The sequence below is a fragment of the Acipenser ruthenus genome, chromosome 8 (genome assembly GCF_902713425.1).
Source record: "Acipenser ruthenus chromosome 8, fAciRut3.2 maternal haplotype, whole genome shotgun sequence".
Lineage (NCBI taxonomy): Eukaryota > Metazoa > Chordata > Actinopteri > Acipenseriformes > Acipenseridae > Acipenser > Acipenser ruthenus.
Window position 1 is genome coordinate 54,412,221 of NC_081196.1, and position 19,037 is coordinate 54,431,257.

General features: G+C 36.0%; 1 protein-coding gene across 1 annotated transcript; it reads left to right on the forward strand.

Moving 5' to 3' along the window:
• Positions 1 to 16,177: 16,177 nt before the first annotated feature.
• LOC117406634 (transcription factor Sox-21-B) lies at positions 16,178 to 18,812 on the forward strand. Its single transcript, XM_034922564.2, has one exon. It carries the CDS (start codon positions 16,789 to 16,791, stop codon positions 17,530 to 17,532), a length of 744 nt encoding a protein of 247 aa, XP_034778455.1. The 5' UTR covers positions 16,178 to 16,788; the 3' UTR covers positions 17,533 to 18,812.
• The last annotated feature ends 225 nt before the right edge of the window (positions 18,813 to 19,037 follow it).

A 19,037-nucleotide genomic window follows, 5' to 3' on the forward strand; every position in this document is an offset into this window, starting at 1 on the left:
CAGCCGTCTTTAGAAGAGAGCAGCAAGTCAGAGAGCGAGGAAGACGTTGTAGATCCAGATGACATTTTCAGAGGTGGAGCTGAGGAGAGAAACCCATACTACCCCAACCAAAAAGACCTCAACGACTTGATTAGAGATCTTGGTCTCACCAAGTCCAATGCCAAGCTTTTGACGTCTAGGCTCAAGCAGTGGAACTTGTTGGATGAAAGTGTGCAAGTCGCAGATCAGAGGAAGCGTCACCAACCTTTTTCCAGCTTCTTCACCCGTCAAGATGGGCTCTGCTTCTGCCACAATGTGACCAGTCTGTTCGAGGCAATCAGAATCGCCTGTAACCAGAATGAGTGGCACCTCTTCATTGACAGCTCATCCAGGAGCCTCAAAGCCGTGCTGCTGCATAATGGTACAAGTACCCGTCTCTTCCCCTGGCTCACTCGGTGCACCTCAAAGAGGATTACAACAGCATCAAGACCTTGCTGGACGCCTTGAAGTACGATGAGTACAGCTGGGAGGTCATAGGTGGCATTCCTGATGGGTCTCCAAGGCGGTTTTACCAAGTTTCCCTGCTATCTTTGCCTTTGGGACAGCAGGGACACCAAGGCGCACTACCACAGGCGGGACTGGCCACAGCGGACCGAGTTCTCTGTAGGGAGGAACAACGTCAAGTGGGAGCCACTGGTGGACCCCCGCAAGGTGCTGATGCCACCACTGCACATCAAATTGGGCCTTATGAAACAATTTGTCAGAGCTCTAGATAAGGAGTCGGCAGCCTTCAAGTACCTTCAAGACTTCTTCACTAAGCTGTCTGAGGCAAAGGTCAAAGCCGGTGTCTTCGTCGGACCACAGATAAAGAAGATCCTGGAGTGCAATGAATTCCCCAAGAAGCTCACTAGTAAGGAGAAAGCGGCTTGGAACAGCTTTGTCGCAGTGGTTCAGGGCTTCCTGGGCAATCACAAGGCCGAAAACTATGTGGAGCTGGTTGAGACTCTGGTGAAGAACTACGGCACAGTGGGCTGTAGGATGTCCCTCAAAGTCCATATCCTTGATGCTCATCTTGATAAATTCAAGGAGAACATGGGAGCATACTCGGAGGAGCAAGGCGAGCGCTTCCACCAGGATATATTGGACTTTGAACGCCGCTACCAAGGACAGTATAACGAGAACATGATGGGAGACTATATTTGGGGGCTGATTCCTGAAAGTGATTTACAGTATAATCGTAAATCTCGAAAAACTACTCACTTCTAAATCTTTTGTAGTCATTTTTGTATTACTTTAGTATAAATACATGTTAATTTGGATTCATATGTTGTTTTTTTCTGACTTTATGTGAATGAAAAGACACAAATTCGCCTGTTTTCTCATTGGAAATAGGTAAATTTCAAAATATCACTGTCCTGGTCACAAAAGCAAAGTTTGTGGGGAATAATAGCCATTTTCTATACTTTTGAGGCATAAGCAATTAGGAAATAACACTCACTACCCAGGAACAAAAATTGTGTTACATAGTGTCATTAGCACCTGTTTGGTATAATTGTTTAAACATACACCTGACTATATGCCTACAAAATCCCTGACTTTGTGCAAGTGTACCTAGAAGAATTGATGCTGTTTTGAAGGCAAAGGGTGGTCACACCAAATATGGATTTGATTTAGATTTTTCTTCTGTTCACTCACTTTGCATTTCGTTAATTGATCAATATAATCTATTAACATGTCTATTTTTGAAAGCATCCTTACTTTACAGCATTTTTTCACACCTGCCTAAAACTTTTGCACAGTACTGTATATAGGTAGTGTATAAATGTGTTATTATTTTTCAGCTTCTATTGTTTGTTGTACATATTGTAAGGACTTGAACATGTTAAAATGAGGTTCTTTGTATTTAAGCTCCTTACATTGACTAAAGGAGATTTTAGTTGTTAAGACACCAGAAAAATACACAATAAAATCAATCTTGAAGCCAGGGTGTAGAGTAAGGGCTGGAGATGTATTTTCTTTTTTAATCGTGCTATAATTTGTAGTTGACAATATGCCCTTCACGGGAAATAGTGGTAACTAGTTGTTAGTGGGGACAGTATTGAACTACTGAATGCCTATAGTATTGACTGTTCTATAAACTAATAATTGTAAAGGTATCCATGCACCGGTACAGAATTTAATGTGCAAGATGCCATTAAGACACCATTTACATTACAATACCTTGCTTAAGAGATGAAAAAGCCACCTCTCAACTTGGTCAGCCTGTGGTTTTACAATTGTCCAAATTTCTTTTTTTTATTTTGTCATTTACACTATTAGGTTTAGATATTATTTTACAAATATTTTTATTATCTGTCGCAACCATTTTGGGGAGTATACTGTTTATTTCTTACCTATATCTAATTGAAAAATATAGTCAGGGATTGCACATGCTATGAAGGTAACCTTTTTTTGCTTCCATAAATTGTGTTTTTTTTTTTTAAATATTGAACAAACCATCTTCTAAAAGTACACAATATCCTCTGTAACCGTCATGCACATTGTGCTTGCTGAACTAAGGCCTTCTATTTCTTTTTGAATAGAAACCACTCCTGCATAGACATTGTGCGCAAGGGATTTGAGTGCTGCAGACAATTGCAAAGGCTACTCTTTCTCTTTAACAATCAGTGCATTAGTCTAAAATATTGACACAATGCATTGGTAATTGAATGGGTATTCCGAGCAGTGGCAAGGTCTCTTTCCTTTACCTGCGCCTCCAAAGCAAGATGAGCATTCTCTGTCCTATAAGGTTTACCTTGATCTTCTAGCAAAATGACATTGTACCCATATGCCTCAAGTATTTATTAGCACAGCCATGATGCGAGGGCCTATTAATATGAATAGAGAAAAGGGGGAAACATATTCCTGTGAAGGAGCATTATTGTGCTTAAAAATGCATAAACAGCTGAGAAGAATGGAGCGCAATGTTCATAATGGAAACTGAAAGCTCTTCATTTTTGTCCTCATTGTCTCTCCTTCCTTTTCTAAACAGCCTTCCTTTTTCTAACTATCAATACAAAGTTCTTTTTAGAGAAAATGAAGTGCATTCATGCTTTCTGAAAGGGGCTTTTAAAGTTGAGCATTGCCAAGACAAAAGGGGAAGCACAGCTAGCTGAGGTCCAAGAATGAGTCGATGTTTATTACTTCAGGCTTGAGAGTTAGAGTTTCTGTGGAATAAGAAACGGAATGAATCACCACCCCCACGTCTCTGTCCTTTTGTAAACTTAGATCAACTCCTTGTGCTTCAACATGTTGTATTGAAGGTTATGGCTGATGCTTCAAAATACACATGTAATGTAATTGTAAGCTATAAAGCTACAGGTGTAACATTTTCACAAAATTAGCAATTGGTACATAGTGTTTTTTTTTAAATTATTGAATCCTGTGCCATTGCATTTTATAACTAACAAAAAACAGGATAGTTTTAATGCTGAGAGCTACATTCAGCAGTGCAGTCTTTTCAGTGCAAAATTCTAAAAACAATACAATTCTAAAATAGATGTTTATTATTCCTATTGTAAAGAAGGATTCAATCTTGGAGAGTTTGGTGTTTCTGTTCATAGCATTGAGATCTGTATAACATCAAAATATGCATTTCAAGCTACGTTTGAAGTGAAAGAAAAGAAGACAACAGCTAGCAACTCTGATTTTCTTTAAAACATAGCATTAGTGTATATAGCAAATATATATATATCTAGGAAATCACTGTATTTGATTAAATGCATTTAAGAAAATTCCTAATGAGCCCTTTTTTAAAATGTATTAAAGTGCAGCTCCCTTTGCAAATGAAGATTTACATTTTTCATCTACGCATATTTAAAAACAAAGTACAGACACAGATTGATAGAGAGAGTCATATACACACAGACTTACACTGTATAATTTCTAAACTGCTGGCTTTGTGTTAGGGCGCTGTAATTCATATCTTTTAAATACCAGACACGACGCCCGGGTGGCTCTTTAACAAAAGCATAGCAGAAAGTGATTTTTTATTTTTTTTTACAGACCCTGTATTTAACATAAATATGATAGCTATTGATTGTATCTTGGAGATGAATGTACATTTATGATAAGCAGCCCAAAACATTTTTCTTGGATGTCAGCTCTTTTTTTCTCTTTTCCCTCCTTTACATCCTTTTCTCAAAGCATTCCCACAGCTGACCAAGCACCAGGCTCCCCCAGTCTGATCAATGGGCTTCTTTGAATTGGTGGCAGGCTTCAGGAAAAGGAGATAATCCTACATAATGTGGACACAGTTTTCATTTCTTGTCACCCAATTAAACTGCAATTATCCAGAGTGCAAGAGGAGAAAAAAAGTGGGAAGAAGGGCTGAATGAGGAGCTGTGGCTCCCTGGAACTCTTTATACTAGACATATTAGCCCAGGTTTGTTCTATTCTGATAAAAGGAACACCAGTCCTAGCACTTGGCAGCTCACAGCAAGAGGCTGACCACCTGCAACCAGTGGCTGAGAAAGAGATTCATGTACAGCTTGTGTGTAACTCCATAATAAAATAGCAGACAAAATAACGTATGTAATTTAAATAAATAAATAAATAAAAAAGACTCACTCAACTGTATTATTTGCTGCATTCAAGAGAAAATCTGCCATACAACATCTTGCAGCATGATATAAGCTTAGGCACGCAACAGATGTTACGTTTGAACCGTTATAAATATGTCTTCATTTTGCTCATTTAAAAAGTCTAAACAATACGACTGTTATCACAGCAAGCTGGAACAAGGATCTTAAATAAGAAACAAATTAATTGGAAGAGGAACAGCAATACCTTGAACTTAACTGAGTGAACTAAAACCATCTGTGTCTCTGAACTTTACATAAGGCACTTTTTACAGACTGTTTTTGCTGCTAATGATGAATCAAGAATGGATTAAGTGCTCTACCAGTACTAATCAATGAAGTGAATTAATGTTCTTAGTAATTACAGCTTCAACTAGCAGTTATCACTTGTGTAATTTATAGATTAACCTATTGATTAGAGGTTACCCTCTAAATGCTATAAAATGAGTATTTGCTTTTGAGATTCACAGTTGTGATAGCCAAGGAAATACAAGAATGAAAAACAACTGTGGACTCCATTATATGAAATGATACTGAGTTCAACTACACAAGGTAGTACTTATCACCACAATGTCATGTTATTGTTTTCACTTCATCCTACTTGTTGAGGTATGCTAGAAAATAAAATGTGTAACAAATATATTTTCTCATATGTAATCTTTTATAGAAAAACACTATTTTATGTCTACAAAAACATTTTATATAAGTGAGCTCTGTTGATTTCACATAACAGGTTAAATTAGTGAGCAAATATGGAAAATTGTTCATATTTCCATCCATGCGTTTTCAACACAGGGGAAAACAAACTGCTGTGGCTGGGCTCGGATGTTGTTTGACATGGGTGTTGACTTTTGCTGCACATAAAAGCAACGACAAAGCCAACCAAGAAGCCACAAGTTCTATTAATCCTAGCACTGTATTGGCTTGCTGCACCCTAAAGGTTGATAGGTTCTCAACTGCTTTAGTTAAAACCTTTAAGCATTAGCACGCAGGACTGAAATGTCTCCCTGGGAACTGACATTGAACCCATGAAAATGCATGACCTCTCTATTTAAAGGGACCTATATTAACCTATGCTAAGCTCTTGGTTTATAATAATAATAATAATAATAATAATAAAAAACATGGTTGGCATCATTACAAATCAATGGGTTCCTCTCTTTTTCTGCTACTGGCTTGCAGATCTTATTTAAGGATAGTAGGCCGTGGTTGGGTACTAATCATTAATGAAAGAGAATGTCTGCAAAGTCTTTATTTAGAGTGACGTACACCATCCTTAATCAATATGCAGTTTAGCAGGTGCACAGGCTCTTTTAATTTGAGCCAGGCCAGGAGTCTTGTTAGATGGTGACATAGCTGAATGATTTGAAGTGGCGTAATTGTATTTTGACCAGTTCTCCCTGAAGAGTGATGTATACCCTATTCACACTGCCTATATAATGCCCAATCATCAGCTTTTGAAAATGTGTGTTGACTGTGCAATATGTAGGTAATGCAGATAGGGTATTACTTGGTAGCCTGCAATTAAATAGCACAGGGTCTATTCAAGTGTAAAAGCAGGTTACGCCTTGGGTATTTTTTAACACGTATACCTTTAGTGTAAAATAGAATCCAACTCACTATTGTTTATTTATTTTTATTTTTTATACTGATTATAAGTACAGCAGAAGTGTTCAGTTAAAGAAGCTGGAGACAATACTGGATTTAAACTGGAAAGCACTATATTTACAGATCATATTTTAAACCTGATTGTATAACAAAATGATTTTAATGGCTCCTAAGGTTTGGTTAGAGAACCCTAATACCAGTCTAATGGGCTCTTGAACTTTTCCTAGGTACAAGAAACTTCACGTAATCGCAACCAAACATAATTTAGTGTTGCTCTGAAGCCACAGACTTTGAAACCCAAGCACTGATCTGAAGACTGATAACCGTTATCGCCAACCACTAGAACTTGTATTGTGACTTCTGACAACATGTTGCACAGGGATGTTTGCATGGCTACTTGTTCCTTAGAACTATCGCAAGATGAAGCCAACAGATACACACAACAATGGAAAAGCCCCCAAGAGCAGGGACATGTGCAAATAACAGTAATAATTTACATTAAATGCCTCTTATTACACTGTAATTACACTGTAATTGCACAAGTAATCATACTAGTGCTTTGTATATATGTGATTAAATTGAGGGCTTCTATGGGTAGATGAAATCAAACACTTATTTATCTGTTTTATAGCACTATATAAGCAGGTTGTTTTTCTTTATTGGACTACAAAAATTAATCTCTTTGGCAAACTTCTCAGAAGGTTGTTATACCAAAAATAGTTGTAATATTTCAAAATGGTTAGTTTACTCATGATTTAGTATTCTCAGTAATTCGTAAGGTTAGAAAAATACTCCATCACTAACAAAATGCTGGTATTTCATTGAATCTTTGAACTAATAAGTAGACTAAATCCATCTAATTAAGGGTTTATTTGCTAGCATGATGATCCAACTATTCTCAGAAATCCAATATGATAATTTAGAGAAAGAACAACACTGGTTACATAACACTAGGAAACGTAATCTTGTCTGCAAAGGGTTATCGATTTTTCAGATGTATTTACATCCCAAATAGTTTGGCTAGAAAGGCATATATTTTAAACTTCTGTGCAGTTGAGTCTACGAGTTATCTGGAAGTGAACCCATTCACTGTAAAGATCACTGTGTACAACCCCTTGAACCTGCTTGGGGACATAGGCTACTAGTGCTCATGGCATATACACTGAGCTGTATGAAGAACAGACTAATATTGTCAGTGGCTTTATAGCGCTTATATCATTTGAATACATTTTCACATAACAATTAACAAACACATGTCATTAGCGCTGCTGGAATCCAGTGGCCTATATGTTTTTGTTATTGATACACAGAATCGGTGTCTGTAATATCATCTAGCAGTTTTGAACATGGACAGACTGAGCCACTCCACAGATAAGTCTTCAGGAAAAGGATCATTAGTAGACACTCCCTCCATTTATATATACAAATAGCTCATTATAACTAAGCTAACATATCGCAACGAATCGTCCGAGCGAATCTCATACACCTTTGTTTACCTAAAAGGTTTTGATACAAAAAAATCGATATTGAAAACATTCTGAGAATCTTGCCCATTGGGTTATATTTATTTGTAACATGTCTTTTCATGCTCTGTGAAATACTTTGCAGGGTTCCCGTAAATGCATAGAAAAATAGATTAATTAATCACTTCTAATGAGCTAAATGATCATCGCATCTGGGGCCACAAAGATGTAGGGTGACAGGAAATAACGCAGGGAGTATTTCTTTGTTTCAAAATATTTATCTGGGGAATCACATTGCGATAAACCATCTAATTTAAGGGCAGGGCAAAATCAACATAATCTGAGTGTTAGTTAGTATACACACAGCGGTTTATTTTCAAAGGACCTGGCTTATCTAGTAAATACTTATTTTCAGTACTATACTTCTATATATTATACCATTTGCTATTATATATTTAAACTTAAGGGCCTGGGTTTTGGAGCCAGCCTTGCATTGGAATTACATGCAGAAACAGTGACATTACCATATCAAATTCTTTATCACACACACAAAAGTATTTCGTACGTTTATTTTCCACTCCTAAATCAAAACGATCTATGTCCCATTTCTGGAAGGTTGTAAAGAATACTTTTCTTAGTGTGCAAAAATGCCATATCCAGAAGAAAGAGGCAAAAAAGTGGGTTGAAAAAGGAGAAAGAGTGGTCTTTGTGGAGAAATACAAATGGGGGGTTGAAAAATGACAAGGGTGCATCCTTTTTCTCTGATCTTGACAGGAACTATAAATGTATCTCAGAGATGAATTATCGCAGGCTGTGCCACAAGCAAGTTTTATCCTGTGATGCGGCAGCAAGGCCGAGTGTGATAAAGCTGATAAAGGGGTGCTATCGGGTGGCAGGCTGGGTAATTACAACCCTCTATTTGGGCTCAGCATTGATGCTGGATAGATAAGCAGGGAATAATGAAGAAAAAGGATCAGCGATAATGCACAAGTTAAATGGTTCAGAATAGTGCATCATAGCCCAAAGTCATTTGAATGCCTTAGGGGTTACAACTATCTCCTTTGGTTTTCAACCACAGAGGGGGAAAAAAGCCTCCTTTCTGTGCTAAATGTATGCCTGCTGGGACTGGAAGGAAATCACATTGACGGGAAGAGAATTTGACTTCTGACAAATGAATCTGAAGGTCATTCTATAATTTTTCTGAAAATAAGTTGATCTTTCGCTATTATTCTATATGCCTAAAGGTGCCAGAATATTACTTAATGTAAGATTATGTGTAATGTCTTGCTAGAACCCAGGTCTTATCAGACATGTCATTTTTGCTGTTCTTTTCTATAGCATCTCTCATTCTATAATATGTTTTGAAGGGCTGTGTTCACAATGTCTGCCATTATTCTGAAGCAGTTTCACTCTCAAATAACTGGATAGAATCAGCAGACTACACATTTCTGTTACATGTACTGTATCCTAAGCTGAAATAATGTCTGCAAAGAGAAGACTTGTTTTAGTTTATCAGAGTATAATGAGCTTATTTGAATGTTAAGAAACAAGCAGTTCTAGAAATAAATGAATGTAAACACGACTCAGGTGAAATAGTAGTAAAGAGGTTCATTGAGTATCTTATTATTTTTTTCATTTTTTCATATTGCTGCATATGAACTACGTGATCACATTTGAGCCACGTGTGAAAGCAAGCAATGACTATTTTACCCATCTAACTGCATTATTACATTACTGTTTTTTTTTGTTTGTTTAGTTATTCCACTAGTTATTAAAATGAAATACAAGAAAGCATCAAACCATAATCTTAATAAGTAAACCATTGTATTTGGTAAGCAGTAAGGTGGCAAATTATTATAATTATGTCTGCATTATTCAAAATATTTATCAAGTACCTCGCGTCTATTTAAATACTAGGATTGAGACCATGTGTATAATACATGTTTAAATGTATATTAAACTGAAGATGACTCACCCAATATATAAAACAGAAAACTCCTCCAAGACGAACCTGTTTTCCAAAACTGAATCTTACAATCATTTCATTTGATTTATTGAGCCATAGTTAAATGAACTAAGGCTATTGTATTACATAACTTTATACAGTATATTGGACTTCTTCCAGAAACCACCTCGGTTGGCATCTACTGTATAAAACTGTCAATCTAGCAAATGGTTTTGCTGTCTGTAAATGTTATAATTAAACCCTTCTATTTGGGTGGCATTTGTACGCATTTCTCTCTATGAGACATAGACACCACACAGTGTACAAAATGACAAACTAGCGTTTGCCTTTATATTGTGCCAAACAGGAAATATGAATTTTCCTGAGAATGGCAAACAGGGACTGTTGTGGTCAAAGAAGCGGAAAGACTCCCAGAAAATGGTTAAGGAGAAATCAGGTAGGAAACACTGATAAATCCACAATTTGAAAGTCCTCCCAGATATAATTAACAATCTCTAATCTCAAAATAAATATGTTACAATCCTCTGTGTTTTGAAGTGGCTCATCAAAGCATATTGTTGTTTATACTTTTTAGTTCATTGTGTATAATAAGACTGCAGGGTTCCTGAGATGTTATGGCAAAAAGCAGACAGTAAAATATTCCTCTCTTTGTTAACAAAACAGTTTAATTTTACTAACTGATATTATCTTCCACATTAAAGTCTATCAAGCAACACTAAAATAAATGTACTAAACTTTAAATGGGATAGAAAAGTATGCATGGAGGAGTATTATTTGACTTAGCAAATACTATACAGTTAATTGGAATGCATATTAAAATGCTATATTTAAACTTTGAAATGCCTACTAATACTACTACTACTACTACTACTACTACTAATAATAATAATAATAATAATAATAACTAGAAGTTGCAAGCAACTTTACGGCATCCAAGGAGTTATTGTGAAATGTAAGCATTTGTTGTCATCCATTGGTTGCCACTCAGTCAGTTGTAGACATCACTTTCCATTGGCCTTTTTTTCCAAACTTGACATTAATAGTAACAACACATTTGACCTTAAGGAGAGATCAAAGGTCATGATCAAGGTAATTTTTTAATAGCGCCCATATGGGTTCCTATCTCTGTTCCATAGTAACCATGACTCTATCTACACTGTGTAATGAGTTATAAGATAGTTTTACATTTGACCTTAACTAGAGGTCAAAGGTCACGATCAAGGTAATTTTTTTTAATAAAGCATATATGGGTTCCTATCTGTGTTCCATAGTAACCATGACTCTATCTACACTCTGTAATGAGTTATAAGCTAGTTTTGCATTTGACCTTAAGGAGAGGTCAAAGGTCAAGGTCAATATCAAGGTATTTTTTTAATAGAGTATACATTAATTCCCATAGGTCTCCACTACTCTGTGAAGTTTCAAGAGTTTTTGTTCAACATTGTTCATTTTATGACAATATATGTAACTAGAGCAATGCTGAAATGTGATTGGCCCGCGGCATCCATGTTTTTTACTGTAGCAACTTCATTTGGCAAACTTTAAAGAAAACCATACTTGGATAATAATTTGTGTAATATTTACATATAGTACCTACGGATCAGGATTGTTCTAGATCTCTAGAAACTTTGAAAAATTTAAAAAAATTTGAATTGAAAAGGTTTTCATATGATAACCTTATATTCATTTGAAATGCTGTCCAAAAACAGTTAGATAAAATGAGTATAAAAGTGTATTGAAACGTGTGTGAAAACCAGTCCTCATTAGCCTGACAGCAAATGCTATCAATGGGAGACATGTTCACTCTAGTCTTCTAAAATTAGACTTTTTTAAATGCACCTTTCAGGCAAAACTGGTTTTGTGACGCCTCTGCTAATTGCCCCTTCCATATAGTAGGCCACGCCATGGCCTCGACAAATTTAGGGAAGAATAAACACACAACTGGTTCTCTTGCTCGTGTCCTTACACACATTATTGTATTACTTGTATTGTAACGCTTGAAATGTTTTTGCTTACGATTGTAAGTCGCCCTGGATAAGGGCGTCTGCTAAGAAATAAATAATAATAATAATAATAATAATAATAATAATAATAATAATAATAATAATAATAATAATAATAATAATAACACAACAGGGGCAATGAATTTTTTGTTGCAGAGGTGTAGGCGTCTATGTAGTACCACTATACGATATTGCCTGCATTGTTCGAGTGGAGACAGGAGGTATGTCCAGTCCAGTGTTTAAAGTTTCCGTTCTATGTGAGTATGTTGTCACACAGTTACACAGTGTGTAGGGCAGGCTGAATTTGTCTTAAACAATTGGGGAGAAAAAAAAGAAAACAGACGTCTAATAACGCCACTCTTTCTTTGGCTTGTACAAAAATCGTCAAGATAGGTGTGCTGTCACTGGACTTCCAATGAAGCGTAAAGTAAAATAATGTAACTAATGGCTTTAAAAAAAAAAAAAAAAAAAAGTGGTAGTGAAATGTGATGCCAACAGTATAGACTGTTAATGAAATGTTTCCATAACCGACAAAAAAATACGTGTAAGACACACGATGTTTAATGCAGGTAATCCATCGGTGTAACAGATCGCTTAGTTGCTGGTTCTCATTTTCTGACATCCACTTGTCTGCCAGCACCCTCTGGGTCCCCAAGTACAACCCACCACTTTATCAAGAATGCTATATATACTTACTTGAAACAATGAAATAATCTTTCAGCACAGAGGGCACTGTTTCCTTCCGCACAATAAAAGTAGACATCAGTCTTGCTGCTTAGGGTTAATTAATTTTGAAAATGAATATTACAGATAGCAAATAAGAGGGGAAAGCGTCGCATGAGCGAAATGACGAGTCCTATTTAGTTCTTCCAATGTCATTCAAAACACAGATAACTTTTCTTACATGAATTGTTCTCATGAATGATTTATATTTATCGTGTTATCTGAAGCCTTTTCTATGTCCCCTTGTGGATTCCACCGTCCATTGGTTGTATAATTGTTAATTATAATAGCTTTTGATGAAGTGGAGATAAGGCGTTTGTGGGAGGACTTAATTGAAATGTATCTCTCTCGGTCAAACAGGACCGCGATTACACATGTAGTAAAAGTCCAGCGGGCAGTCTGCATTGTTTTTTTGTGAATGATTTTGCTGTCTTGCTTTAAACAATATATAAAAATATATAAAATATTAAACACTTGTACTTTCAAAGCAGTTTATTTAAAAATGCACGATAAGAAGATCCACCAAAAAAGTAAAATACGCATGACAATAATAGTATGGTTGCTCTTTTCTGGAATACGAATAGGCCACTTCTAACGTGATTTGCTAATACGTATACAGAATTTCTCTACAAATGCGTATTGTTATTCATTTTAAATAATGTCTACATATAATGTTTGTTTTTGTTGCCATACAGATACCAAAAAAGCAAGTTCAGCAGTTCTTAATGTTCAGATGCATTTAGCCGTCAGTTAAAGCCGTGTCGAGTAAAGAAAAGTGATTGTCAGCAAGGTAATAATTAACCCACAGCATTATACATTACAACGCAACTAAAAAGAACAGTAAAATCATTATTTTGTTTGCAACCATAAATGGATGTTAGTTACCAAATTATGTAATCCCAGTTTATCAGACAAAATCATAATGTAACAGTTGCCACACCTGCACACGTAATCTCCGTTTATCAGATCTACTCTCAAACCGGATTCCCATATTTAGAAATGAGTAGGTTAGTTCAACTAAATTAATTTGCGTCAGCGTATTCCAGCAGTACAAAATGACAAATGCGCCGTGCAGTAGTTTAATTTAGGCATTGGGTGCCTCTGTATGAACTTTTTCAATAACCGGGCGGCAGGTCATGTACAAATTACATGAGACAAATTAGAGACTGTATTTATTAAACGAGACACCTGATTGGTCAACTGCCAACATTACAAATTATGTGTATGTGACTAGGCACTTCTACACGATTACCTATCAGAGATATCGCTTTCTCGATAGCACTATATATAAAGGGGAAAAAGACTCATCACTGACACTAGGATGTATAAAATAATGAGACAATGGTAACACACGCGCTGTGGTTTTCAAATGTTCCTTTTACATAAGATGAACAAAATACAGCTCATAAAAAGGCAAGCTACAAATTAGATACAAATTGTCATAAATCAGTACTTTGAAGGTACATCACAGTCTGGCGCCTGGCAACATTAACTGTTGAACGATTTGAATTGGTGGTTCATACCTCTACAAAGGAAAATGTCAGCTAAGAAGTTTACTGTATGGAAACGCTTCAGTGCACAAACAAAGTAGTGAGATTACGAGGTGACTGTAAATAACGATAAATGCAGTGAGTCATTTATATATATATATATATATATATATATATATATATATATATATATATATATATATATATAATGTTTAGAAATCTTAAAACATAGAAACGCGGAGGGGAATACAGAACAGAAACGCCTATTCTATATTGTTCATTAAATGCAGTAAACCATCTGCACAGTAAACACAATAAAATGAGACCCACGCCCTTCCATATAATGTACTATATTCTTTGGAATTCAGATAAAGTGTGTCATATATTTGGCAGGGCTACTCATGAAGTGCGTACATACGACCGTTTATTCAAACAGATAGAATCACCATAACATTGACGTATACACTACGAAGCGTGTTGCTGCCCTACACCAAGAGAAAGAGAAACTTAAATTAAATTGGAATGAATCCGTCCATACATTTGAAAATGTCCAATATACACTCTCATGTTGTTGAGCAGATTTGTATTTTGTATTTTTTTTAAATTTTTTAATCTATGTGTCCTTATTTTTGGCTGTTTACCTTTTATTATCTAATGTTTTAACGAAGGGGAAGGAAAATACATCATAATAAGTACCTACTCCTTAACCAGACCAAATAACATGAATGATTCAGTACGATTTTATTTTCATAAAATGTTTCCTACAATGCAAATATCAAAATGAAAGTAAGATGTTTCAAAACGTATAACATGTTTTCTGCCTCTCTTTAAAATATTCAAAAACAGTTGCAGTAACGCTGTTCTAAGAAGTGCAGGCTGCTCATTTTTTAATTAAAAATTTGATTCAGGTTTGAGGCCAATTTGACATGGAAGCTCGCGGATTTGCAGCATATTAGAAGATTACAAAAGGCTATTTTTTGAATATGGGTAAAAGCTTTGCATTTTTAAACCTAGGTGATTTAACCTGACAATCTCTGAACTCTAACAGTGTCTGTTGTTGCACGTGTACAATACGAATGCCTCACAAGAAACAGCTAATTGCTATTACCCATCTCTAATGTCCCCATGGCTAAGGCTGGCATTTTAAATCTTAGTTTTTCGATTAGTTGTCAGATAACCATTAGTGACAACATTATACCACTTTGCAAACAATGCAATTAAGGCGCATGTGTGTGTGTGTGTGTGTGTGTGTAGCATTGTCATTGTGTAGTATTATTGTGGGCTATACAAAATTCACCCATTGCAGACAAATAATTGAGACATTACCAAAAAGTAGACTTCCCAGCCTTCTGTTAAGCAAAATTGCAAATGTAGGACTTGAATTTCATTTTGACTATTTATATTTGGGGTGCCATGTGTAAAAAAAAAAAAAAAAAGAAAAAGAAAAAAGAAAACGTTTTTTCCAGATTTCTTAAATCTTGTATTTTTTCCCCCAGATTTAACTTAAATCTTGTTTTTTGCCCCCCCCCCCCCCAGATGAATAAAAGTTATGAAAATAACTAAACATTTTAAATGTATACATTCACATATAATTTATAAATCTAGTTACAAGATTTAACATTTAGCTAAATATTTAACTGGCCTGCTAAATCTGGAATTTGTATACAAATGAGCTCCGCCAGCTTTGTGCTTTCACGCGATTTGATTGGCTCTTGTAATGCCTACTTTTGCATATTTCCCGATTGTTAAGAGATTTAAGATTTAGTTAATTATTTAGCTAAATGTTAAATATTGTAACTAGTTTTATAAATTATATCTGAATGTACACATTTAAAACAATATTTATTTATTTTGACAACATTTATAAATCTGGGGAAAAAATACAAGATTTAAGTTAAATCTGGAAAAAAAATGTTAAAATATTTTTTTACACATAGCACCCCATATATATATATATATATATATATATATATATATATATATATATATATATATATATGGCAACGTTTTTAAATACATAAAATGAACCATAACCTTACCGGCAAAGTTTTGGTTAAACTTTATCAGCTTTACTTTATTCAAGGGCCAAACGCCACTTGTTTGTCTTTATAAACTATGTTAATAACCTTTTTAGACTAAGACTTAGACTACAAATCGAAATGAAAGGAAAGTGTTGTCTAGTGCGGTTGTCTTACCCAGCATTGGATAAACATTTATTCAGAATAGGCTTGTGGGAAGCAGTTTGCGTGGGAAGCACTGCGCATGCTCAGAGGACCCTTACGCTATGTTCTTTGAAGTGAGTCCTATTTCACATGGGGCAGTCGAGTTCCCAACCACTTTGCTTAATGCTGGATACAGGAGCTGATCTGTTAATACACATTGACAACAGGGAAAAATCGATTCGAGTGGCGCAAAAACAACACAGCCTTTTGGAAAGAGGACGACAACGTAAAACATAAGATACTTTATCTGACACACTTGGTTTCTGACAAAACAAAACAAAAAATATTTCCGTTTTCTCTGAGTTTTTTGACTGTAACTTCTTGAAGTGAAGAAAGGTCGAAATTGGACCAGAAATAACTGTTTACAAGTTATGGTCTTAAGAGTACTGTACATCACTGTGTTTACTGGTCGAAAGGAAAAAAAATGCAATTGCGTAATGAAGAACTTATGCTGAAGTAAGTGAACACAGCACTTTTATTAATTCTGTAGCCTACGCATTTAACGTGTTTTATATATGTGTGTGTGTGGCGGGGGTGATTAAAAAGCAATCACTTTAATGACAAGCGGCAACATTAACAACACAGGTTTCAGTGAACGGGTTTGATTTTACTTTTACTGGAAAACAGAAAAGCCCTGAGGGAAAGTGAAAACATCGCGGCAGGTTCCGGAAGACTCTGTACCTTGTCCAGTGAAAGTGTCTTGTTGTACTCTGAAATGTCTAAACCGATGGATCACGTCAAGCGCCCCATGAATGCTTTCATGGTGTGGTCGAGAGCTCAGCGCCGGAAAATGGCTCAGGAAAATCCTAAAATGCACAACTCTGAAATTAGTAAGCGGTTGGGAGCTGAATGGAAACTTCTGACAGAGACTGAGAAGAGACCATTTATTGACGAAGCTAAACGACTGCGGGCTATGCATATGAAGGAACACCCCGATTATAAATACAGACCTAGACGGAAACCTAAGACTTTAATAAAAAAAGACAAGTTTGCCTTCCCGATACCCTACAGCCTGGGCGATCACGAAGGGTTAAAGGCGAGCGGCTTACACGGGGGCACCCTGGCGGACTCCTTACTTGCGAACCCGGATAAGGCAGCAGCGGCAGCGGCGGCAGCAGCAGCCCGAGTATTCTTCAACCCAGCAGCTGCCTCGAATCCATACTCGTTTTTCGACCTGAGCTCGAAGATGACAGATATCTCTCCACACTCATTTCCATACGGGTCCCCTCTGGGGTACCCCAGTGGAGGAACAGCTTTTTCCGGGGCAGGTGCTATCGGTAGTGGGACCCATACTCACACTCACTCGCATCCTTCCCCAAGCAATCCTGGCTACATGATCCCTTGTAACTGCAGCGGCTGGCCCTCTCCGGGACTCCAACCACCTCTAGCTTACATCTTACTACCTGGAATGGGCAAACCCCAGCTAGAACCGTACCCTGCCTATGCAGCTGCTTTATGACATCTTGGGAGGAAAAAAACTGTATAAATGTGTAAATATATTTAGAAGGAAAGTTTATTAAATGCATGTACAAATATAGACATGTGATATCATTTAATGTCACGTGAATGTTGCGCGCAAATTGAGAATCTGACCCAATCTAGAATTGGTTGGCTGTAGAATATTTTCTAAAGCTAAACAAAAGTCAATTATAATCTTGTACTGTAATGAATTTGTTTGTGACAAAAGTATTAAATAATATACAAAATATTGTAGAAACACAACAAGCACTTGCCTAGAAATTGTTTATGCTTCTTTTCATAATTTTTGATCATTAAACTTTTTTTTTTTTTTTTTTTTTAATCTGAGACAATCTCCTGCACAATTCCAGAATGTGTAGATAATAACCGAACCATATGGATCAGAACTATACTAGAACGGTTCATAATCTCAATTCGCACGCAACATTCATGCCTTTATGAAAGGCAGTTTTTTAATAGAAAACACTACAGATGTATATTGCTTTACAGCCTTCACCTGACAAAAATCTGAACAAAATGAAGTATTTATTTAATGTTTTCACATGCAGAACTCTTGTGTAAATTCCGATGATTCTTTGGACAGAAGAACAGTGTGCGATATGTGCTAGACAAAAAAGGACTATGACATGAGAACATTTGAAAAAACGAGTAAGTTATTCGATTACTACCTGTTGTACAAGCACATGTAGAATGGATTTAAGAGATCACGTAAGCGACGGCGGCTGATAAAGACTGTCAAATACGATTTTCTTCGAGTTTTTTTTTTCTTTTTTTTCTTTTTAAATATATATATATTAAAAAAAAGACTAACACCATGCCGCTAACTGTACAATTTGTGAATATCATGCACGTGGACTAAACAACTAACCTTGCCTAGCAGAAACTAAGCTGATATTGTTTATTATAGCGTTTTCAGGCACGACTTGTAAATTGTAATATGGATCGGTAGTAAAGGGATATTTTGTTACTTTATTGTTCCAGTTAGAAAATGTTCTGTCTAAAACCCTTACTTGGTTGGCTTACATGTGTACGTGACACTGGCATCCAGTAAACATGGTAACTTACATATAACTGTTTTATAGATGTTTGTATATTTATTGTTTAGCTGAACATCATAGTGACCTTTTGTTTTAATAAGGGCATGATCTGTCCTTTAGTAACGTCTGCATAATGAACTTGAAGTGCTTATAGCGTGTACCATATTTAACCTTGATTTGCAAAGAGCCGGTTGCCTTTTTATTAAAACTGAAAAGGAACAGACCCAAAGGATTAATCAATGTACGTTTTTTTATCTCATTTCCTCTAAAATGTGTATATTTTAGCTGATGCTAAATGAAAGCCATGCTCATTGGGGTTTATGTGATATAAAAAAGGGAAAGATGTTTTTTTTCTCGCTTTTGAAGTTGGTGGTTTGTGTATTACTTAACACTGGACGCTTACATCGCTGAAAATTACAATCTCAATGATATGGTGTTAATTTGTCGA

What these genes read in the sequence shown, in the direction of transcription:
- LOC117406634 (XM_034922564.2), top strand. Translation starts at nt 16,789, where the DNA reads ATGTCTAAACCGATGGATCACGTCAAGCGCCCCATGAATGCTTTCATG.